The 9,238-nt window shown below is 48.8% G+C and overlaps 1 protein-coding gene and 1 long non-coding RNA gene across 3 annotated transcripts in view; one reads left to right on the top strand and one right to left on the bottom strand.

Moving 5' to 3' along the window:
* ANP32A (acidic nuclear phosphoprotein 32 family member A) overlaps positions 1 to 2,628 on the bottom strand; it is a 39,468-nt gene extending 36,840 nt beyond the window's left edge. The window contains exon 1 of one of the 2 annotated variants that reach the window (XM_049613812.1): positions 2,547 to 2,628. In XM_049613812.1, the coding sequence (XP_049469769.1) occupies positions 2,547 to 2,600 (54 nt within the window). In that variant the 5' untranslated portion in view covers positions 2,601 to 2,628. The remainder of the gene's footprint in view (positions 1 to 2,546) is intronic. The other variant, XM_049613811.1, reaches the window with a different exon arrangement.
* LOC125910105 (uncharacterized) lies at positions 7 to 5,050 on the top strand. The gene is made up of 2 exons (XR_007453856.1): positions 7 to 164; positions 2,623 to 5,050. It is a non-coding gene; the product is annotated as an uncharacterized LOC125910105 (long non-coding RNA).
* Positions 5,051 to 9,238: the final 4,188 nt, after the last annotated feature.

Here is a 9,238-nt window from a genome sequence, read left to right on the forward strand (position 1 = left end):
GGAGCCCGGCGCCCGCACTCGCAGCCCCGCGCTCGGCGCCGGCCGCGCCATGGGGGAGGGGCGGGGCGGGCCGCGCGAGACCCGGGAAACATGGCTGCTCGTCCTATTTCGGCGTCGCGGCGTGGCCACCAGCCCCCGGATCCGAGTTGGGAGAGGCTCCGAAGGTGGGTATGTGGGGGCCCCCGGGGGGGGAGCGCGGCGGGGAGGGGCGCAGGGGGCGCTCTCCGAGAGCTATTTGTCTTAAGAACGTTTACAAAAAAATAGTTCCTCCTCCCCCACCCCTTTTGTCCCTCATTAGCAAGCTTTCTCGCTCCCCCTCCTCCCCAAATGTGCAGAAAGTGCCCCCTCCATCCCCACCCGCGCCCCACCCCGCCTCGAGGCAGGGGGCAGGCGAGTGGGCAGGGAGACTCGGAGGCGAGGGGGCGAAGCGTGAGAAATCGCTCCCAGTTCGGCGCGGCGCGCTCCCCTCCCCCAGCACACACTCGGGGAAGTTTAAAGAGCCGGTTCGACCCGCTTTCGATCTCGCTCCCAGTTGGCCGGCCGGGTGGCTGGGGCCGGCCTGGCGAACCGCGCCTCCACACCCACCCGCCACGACCCCGGCCCCCCACTGCGCGCCCTTCCCCCTCCGCACGGGGGGCTTCCGGAAAGTACGCGGGAAGACCGCGGCTCCGGCCCCCTCCCCCATCACCACACCCAGCCCCCAAATCCTCCGGCTCGGGGTCTAAGCGGGGATGAAACCGGCCAGAGAAAGGCAAACCGCCGGCAAATTGTTCGCGGAAACTCCTGCCTTCTCGGCGGGCACCCCCTCCCCTCCCTCCGCCACCCCCTCCCCGCCCTGCGCGCCATAAGGCACTGCACGTCTACAGTCCACAGCTGCGTTATGGTGGGGGGGGGGGGGCACAAAAAGGATCTTGTTTTCAAAAGTCTCACTCAGGTTTGGGGGAGGAACTAGAGAAAAGAGGAAGCAAGGCCTGCCTTCGCCAGGGATTCGGGTTTTAACGGGCTGAAGGGGCGACAGGTCAGCGCACCGTGCTACCCAAACTTCCAACTCTGTGGAACCCTGGCCACCGAGGCTGGAGGAGGGGTCCTCCGGCCCGCGCTGCCCGGGTCTCGGAAGGGGCCGCGAGAGGAGCCGGCCAGGGTCTCCGCCCCAGAGCCGGGGTCTCCGCTGAGCCGCCAACTCACATAAAACACTGTTTGAAAGCGAGAGGGAGACAGAAATACAAACGAGCGTTCGAGTAACCCACCCTCACCTTCCCCCTCCTTGGGGGTGGGCTTTCGCCCGAGCCTCCCAGTTCCCATCCGTGTAAGTTTCCTCCGGCCGTACTCCCGCCGCTGCCCAATCAATAACGGCGACCAGAAGGCAAACTCCCATCCCGGAGCTGCGTGTTTCCTATGCCCGCATAAATCTGGACCCGGCCAATACCCACCACGGGCACCAGGTCTGGGCAGCTCGCGTCCTGACAAAGTTTCCCGTGCCCATTTATTAACCAGGCGCCGAATGGCTGCCGAGGAGCCCACCCTGGAGAAAGCCTGGCCGGGGGGCGCCAGGGCTCAAAGGCTGGCATCTCAGCGAGGCCGGAAGGAGCAGGGGCGAGGGGGGACCGGGACGTAGCCTTTGGGTAACTTGCAATAGCGATCGCTCGAGGTGGGGAGGCGCGGGGATTATCTGTGCCTTAGCACGTTCGAAAATCCCTCCCCCCTTCCAATTTATCCTCCCTTCGGAAGGAAAGGAAGAAACATCAGCATCTGGCCCGAAGGTGGGGTGGAAAGAGTGAGGGAGAAAGAGGAGGAGAGGAAGGGAGGCAGAGAAAGGGAGGGAGGGAGAGAAAGGGCGCGTTCACGAACACTACAAAGTTACAAATATGGCTCCCCCGTCTCTCTCCTCATCACTGCAAAGAAATGAAGACGCACTTTAAACTCGAGCCATTCCCAACTCCACTGCAGCCCCCTCCCCACGCGCTCTCCCCGGGGGCCTCGGCCCACATTTATCAGAAACTAAACCGGACTCGCGAAGCCCAAAACTTATTGTGTGTGTGCGAGCGAGAGAGAGAGAGAGAAAGGGAGGGGGAAGGCGCGGGAGGGGGGCGGAAGGGGGGATTCATTTATAAAATATAAAACCCCCTTTTTTTGTTGTTAAATCCAGGAGGCAGCCCCCCTCCTCCTCTGCCTCGTTAATCTTTCCCCCAGACGGAGTCAAGGGAGCAGCGAGCTCAGAGGGTTATTTTGCCTCATTCTCTCCGACCCAAACGCGTGCGCCCGCTGGCCCCCGGTGGGTGCACACTCGCACGCACACTCTCGCACCCACACTCGCACACGCGGGAGCACACGCACAGGTAGTCACACACCAAGGGCAGCGGCGGCGGCAGCCGGAACATGCTCGGATGGCATTGCAACCCCCCAACCTTGCAATTCATTTGCAGTCCGACCCCGAAACCCACACCTCCCGGGCGCCCCCCCCTCAAAAAAAAGTGCCTCCCCCCAACGCACACACACACACAAAGTAGGAGAATGGACCGACAGAGATATTTTTGGCAAATGCTCACATCAGAGGGCGTCCTGTTCCGCAGCTCTAAATGAATCCGTTTGTCCATTTCCATCTCTCGCGCTCTCTCTCTGCAGAGGCTCCCGCGCCGGCGGAATTCAATCAATAAACCCCGAACCCACGGCCGCGCGTTTTAGGACTTTGAAGGCTCAACCAGCTCCGCTCGGTTCTCGAGCCCCCAGCACCCGCGGCGCACACTAACCTGATCACGGTGGAGGCGGGACCTGCGGGCCGGCGGATGAGCGGCAACAGCTGGAGCCAATCGCCGCCGAGGGTCTCCGGGCAACAGCCAATGGTGGCAGCGGCGGGGGGGGGGAAGGGACCAATGGGCGGGCTGCGCAGCCGGCCAGGGAGGCTCAGCCATTTGGTTGTGGTGCCGGAGACGGACCCCTTTAGATTTCGGGGCGGCTGAGGAGCGCGGCGGCTGCTTGGTGGCTGAGCTAGGGGGGTGGGCAGAATGGCGGGGGAAGGGAAGGTGACTGCGCCTCGAGAGCCTAGCCGCTCGGCCTCGCCAGCCCGCCGCCGCCGCCTCAGCGTTTGGCCGGGGGCGGGGCCGCAGGTGCGTTACTCGAGGGGGAGGGGCGCGGCCGGAGGGGTCGGGGTCGGGATCCTCGCAGGGCCGAGGGCTTCGCGGGGACGCCCTGGGCCTGCCCGCATCGCTGGAGCGGGTTGGTGAAAGAGGTGGACGTCCGGCGCGAGGTCTCGGGGCCGCGGGCTGCCCCGCGGGCGGGCTGATGAAAGGCCTGGAAAGAGGGGGGAGGGGTCAAGGGTGCAGTGGGAGGAGGGGCTGGTCATTTTCTGGGTCCGGAGGGCCGAGCGGTGGAGCGTGGCTGCTGCCCTCCACCCCCCTCCGCGGGTTCCCACCCCCCGGCTGCGGCTCACAGCCCGCGCGCCCCTTCGCCTCCCGCCTCGTCCTCGTCCAGCCGCGGCCATCGCCGCCCCTCTAATAAACAAGTAAATGAAAGCAAGATGCGTCCACCTTTGGATGACTTTCCTCGCGGTCTTGACCCTCTCTCTACGGAGGGGCATTTCAATTTGCTGTCATGTAAGGTCAGCCTGGAAGGAGCGATCACCAAGAGGCACCCAGGATCTTGTTCAGCCAATAAATGAATGGAGACCATGGATTAAGAGTTGTTGCTGAATATACTGAATATTAAAAAAAAAAAAAAGTGAAAAGGGAAGGTGCTAATAACTTCTGGTTTTCTGGTCCAAACATAATTTGATGGGCTTTGTAGACCTAGTGAAAGGAAACGGCGCACAGTTTATTCTAATCGTCCACCTGACTCATTTGGTTCAATTTGGGTTGCCAAAGAGGCTCTATTTGGAGCACTTTCTCCAGGTTTTACGGTTTGCTTGTTTTGGGTTTGGTTTTGTTTTGTTTTGTTCTGTTTTGTTCATCACATTAGTTTTTAGACCTTAAAGCCTTCATCCCCACTGGGTTACCTACTTCTTATGGCCAGGCCTTGGACCTTGTCATGTACTAGGTTGGCTGCCTATGGCTGTTAATAAATCATGGAAATTGTTGTCAACAAGGACGGATCCATCGTTACCCTTGCACACAAGTGTTTTTCAGTGCTTCTATTTCTGTGTGTCCACACTTTTCCTTATACACGCCAAGGTGGTTTTTACGTAGGGATACATTGTATTTTATTTTTCAGGCACATGGGTTCAAGGGAGCGATAAAGCAGTATGTATGTTGCAAATTTGAAATATTGTTACATAACACCAATACAGTTTCATTCTTGAGCATATAAAGTTGGGGAGGAAATAGAAAGTGACGGAATGTAAATAAAACGCAGAGAATGCTCACACTGGGGAAGAAACTGTAGTAACTCTGATACTGTAACCTGATGGATTGTAAACTTAAAATCCTACAGCCAAGCATTTTACTCAGTAAATTTTTCTTTCAGATAAAATAATAAGTGGAATTTGAAAAGTGATAATGTTTACCCTGAGTAGCTGGGAAATCCAAAATAAAATGGAAAGCCATTGTTTTATTTCATCGGGGTAGTAGCGTATAATGTATTTGACTTGTTGACTTAGCCGACATGTTTGTCTTCCTCAGTTTTTATAATCTCGTTGAACTCAGTTTGTGTAGTTGGAATTTATTTATTTTTAAACTGTATTGGCTTTGTTATAGGACATACAAGGACCCTAAATTACCTCTCTTTGCCAGAGTCAGTTGTTATTTCTGGATATAGCATTTAAGGTGGTTTCGAAACAGCTTTTCATCACATACATTAAGTCCATATGATGTGTAGAAGATATGTAACAGAGGAGTACTGAAGGTTATGTTCTATTTGATGGTAAATGCTTGTCTTCAATTTGAATTTTTAACCACAGTTAAGTCCACACTGCTAGCAATGTGATAGGGAAACAGGGCCTTTCCAGAGGACTAATCCTTTAAAAGCCAACCAATCAAATGCAGAGATGTTCCCTTATCCAGCTCTGCTAAACAGAAGCAAATAGCTCACCTTGTCACACAAAGATTGCAGAAGATGACTTGGAAGCCTAAACCCCCGTGAAAGAGAGTTACAGGACAAATTAAGGTTACAATTGAAAAAAATTGTGGTTTGGTCACTAAGTCAAAATATCAAGCAACAATTGTTTTTAGAAGGATCTTTTAAACATTTTGATAGCAGATTTTGTATTGGTGTCAGAAAATTGAAAGAAGGCTTCACTAGATTCCAATCGTACAGAAGTTGAAATATCCAAAAAGTATATATAACCAATTGAATACTTAACTTCCCATCTTCCAACATACTTTTTTTAAAAGATTTTTTTTTTTTAAGTAATCTCTGTACCCAACATGGGCTCTAACTCACAACCCCAAGATCAAGAGACACTTGCTCTCCCACAGAGCCAGCCAGGTGCCCCTCCAACATACTTTGAAAGGACAGACTTCCTCTCACTTCCACAAATAGATTTGTTTGTAGTTTATTTCTAAGAAAATTTTAATGATTCTGACTTTTTCTTACCAAAAGGAAATGGAAATTTCACTCTAAAGCTGAGCCATTTACCCCATGCCACTTGACAAAAAAAAAAAGAACTCTTAATATTCCTTATTTTATGGAGTTGTTAAATTACATTTCATTGCATAATATAGTATTAAACAAATGCTCTGAATGATTCTGAATATCAGAAGATAGAGTAAGAAAAGCGCATTCTATAGTGGGAGTTCGGTTATAAAAGTTGCAGTCTGTAACTTCTGGAGCTGGATTTGATTCACACTGAGAAGAATAAATGAGCTACAATTCAAAGGCTTGAGCCCATAGGGAGAAAGATGGCCTTCAAGTAAGGAAAGATGTCTTCCTGCCTTCCAGGATATTCTAGAATGTTTTTCCTTCAAGAACCATTCCAAATAAATGAGCATCCTATGTTCTCTAAGAGGTCTGATCTGAGCAATGGATGTCTTAGCTTCTTGATACATGTTAGAAAGTACTGTTTTATAAATAACCCACAGTAAGGCTGCCGCCATGTAAGCTCATTTGCCCTTGCTTGGTGTCCAAAGATGGAGGCCCTCTGGTTAGCATTCTTTTTAGGAGTTGAACGAATGTATTCACAGTTCAACTTTTTGTTCTTCAGCCTGAATCACATACATTGGAACCTGGCCATTGTACTTTTTCACCTACATCATGGTTCTGCTGCCTGGACCCCAAAAGACAATGACATGGAAAGACTCCAGCTTAATTATGTTCTCTTTTGTCTTTCTATATAAATAGCTTTTAGAAATGTAGATTATTCTTTTGAAATCCATGGTAACAAATGTGAAGACTACTGCATTTTGGTTTGAACAGCAAAAGACTGTTGAGGTCCAGGATCTAAAAAGTTAACTATTAATTCTTTTGCTTAATAAAGCATTGAGTGGTTTTATTTTTTAAATTATTGAATAGTTACTTTTTCAATGAGTTGGGCATAGAGAAAAAGCACTGCTAGATGAAAAGTCATTCCATGTGATTTTTAAAATTAAATTAATGGTAAAAATTTTAAAGCCACCTTAAGGATGCTTTATTTTGAAAAGGAAAAAAAAAATCAACATCACCTGCACACTAGTTTGGAAATCACTAGAGTTTTTTTGAATCCGATTCTTAAATATATTTATTAAAGATAATTCAGGGGTTGTAATAAGAGAAAGTTGATTACCGTTCACCAAGAACACCAGAACTATAAGCTCTGGTGTCTGGTATTAAAATATGACTAAAAATAGATGCCTTAAAGGCAAATAATGGAATGAGAAGCCATTAGAACAAGACTGTGACTAAGGGTAAGCTAGGCTGAAAAAAACAGAAATGCAATTAATTTCGAACTTACTATTTGTTTTATTTTATTTTTTTCCTTAAGTAGACTGCATGCCCAGTGCTGAGTCCAACATGGGGCTTGAACACACAACCCTGGGATCAAGACCTGAGCTGAGATCAAGAGTCAGATGCTTAATCGACTGAGCCACCCAGGCACCCCCCTACTCATTTGTTTTAATCTATCTGCAGTTGAAGTTTGCCACTGAAGAAAAAGGTACTAAAGTCTATTAAGATATAGGAGGTAGAGAACAGACTTTCTAAGAACTTTTAATATTTTTAGTATTTGCCAGTAGTGTTTGTAATTGTAAAAGTTCATAGCAAAACTGTCCTCTCAGATTATCTCCTTTGTGGCAATAGTTTACTATTTGTACCTATAAGTAATTATTTTAAAATATGAACTCTATAACTCTTCTTGAATTGGAGATCAATTTCATGCATTCTGAGAAATTAGCCATTTTTAAATGAATTTCTAGTTGAAATAGCAGGTCCTCAGGAGAGTATACCTATACCCTAAATTTTCTCTGGAATTCCTGAATCCCAGCAACTTGAATCTAAAAATTATGCCTTTATTTGCACATGACCGAACAAAGATAGCCATGTTAGGTATTTGAGGACTTTTACCCACCAGAGGAGCACAGGCTTTCCCCTGCTAGATTAGTTCTGTCCCAAGAATTCACCTGAAATCATGTTATATGCCTTCACTTCTCTCCTTTCTCTTTCTCTCTCTCCCTCTCTCTCTCTCCCTCTCTCTCTCTCCCTCCCTCTCTCTCCCTCCCTCTCTCTCTTTCTCCCTCTCCCTCGGCAGAGAGAGAGAGAGAGAGAGAGAGAGAGAGAGAATGAGAGAGAGAGAATTCCAAGCAGGCTCTGCCCTGTCAGCAAGGAGCCCGACACCGGGCTCAAACTCACAAACCATGAGATCATGACCTGAGACAAAACTAAGAGCCAGACTGAGCCACCCAGGTGCTCTTCTACATATATTTATTCGAAGGGAACTTGAGTTGAGTGTGACAAGTATTCTTTACTAGGCTAGACTAACTCATTATGTCTGTGTTTCTTTTCTCTTCTTTTTTTTTAAATTTATTTTTAATGTTTATTTATTTTTGAGAGAGACAGTGCAAGTGGGGCAAGGGCAGAGAGAGAGGGAGACACAGATTCTGCAACAGGCTCCAGGGTCTGAGCTGTCAGCACAGAACCTGATGCGGGGCTCGAACTCACGAACCGTGAGATCGTGACCTAACTGAAGTTGGATGCTTAACTGACCGAGCCACCCAGGTGCTCCTGTGTTTCTTTTCATATGGAGAAGCAACGCTATAGATGAGGCTAAATAGCAGGCAAACACCAAGCCTGTGGATTGTGGTGTGTAGCGCTTTTTATAACAGCTAAAGAAAGAAACAATATATTCATGTGCCCAGGAAAAAAGTTTGGGAGAGTGTGCCAGAAAATGTTTCAAATATTTTTTTACAAAGTTTCTCTATGGGTGATGGGGTTACAGTGTTTTCTTGTTTATGTTTTTTCAGTTGATAACTTTTGCAATGAGATAAAGTTATTTGTAATGGAAATATAGGTATAGATTTGAGGGATGCTTGTGCTAGTTGGAATTCTTGGCTGCAGACAACAGAAGCTTTCCCTGACCCGTGCAAGCAGAAAATAACTTCATATAAGGCTATCACAGAACCTAAGCAGAACAGGGTCCGGGAAAAGAGCAGGAAACGAGAAGCTGGGCAGCCTGGGATTGCCAAGATGGTGTTCCATGTATAGTCTGCAGAGGAACCCCCCCCCCCCCCCCCATACCTCAGAAGTCATATCTGGACTGTGGACTCTGCCCTCCTCCATTGCTGCAAATGATCTCTCAGGAGCCTCCATTTTTGTGTCACTCCCTCAAGGTTCAGAGCCCTTGGCAGGAACATTTGCAGATGTCCCGGCTATCAGGGAAAACGATTATCTGCCCTCTTTAGCTTCTACAGTGGGATGTGTGACCCTGCCTCCTATCTGTTTCAGGATTCTGCCCAAAGAGTATTCTGACATGAGGGGACCAAAAGTAAAATCCACTAAAGCGTTCTGGTTGAATAATACTGTGAATGTTTCTTAATGACCCGAATTACCCCTGTCTTAGCTCCTCTCTGGCTCTCTACTACTTACCAGGAAAAGACTTGCTATGGTCTGAATGTGTTTCCCCCAAATTCACATAATGAAATCCTAATCCCCAAGGTGATGATATGAGGAGGAGGGGCCTCCAAGTAGGAGGTGACTAAGTCATGAGGCTGGGCCTTCAGGACTGAGATTAGCGCCCTTATTAAAGAAGACCCACAGAGCAACTCAGAAGATGGTGGTACCTGATCTCAGACTTTTAGCCTCCAGAACCGTGAAAAATAAATGTTTTCTTTTGTTCCTAAAC

Source organism: Panthera uncia, assembly GCF_023721935.1.
Source record: "Panthera uncia isolate 11264 chromosome B3 unlocalized genomic scaffold, Puncia_PCG_1.0 HiC_scaffold_1, whole genome shotgun sequence".
Taxonomy (NCBI): domain Eukaryota; kingdom Metazoa; phylum Chordata; class Mammalia; order Carnivora; family Felidae; genus Panthera; species Panthera uncia.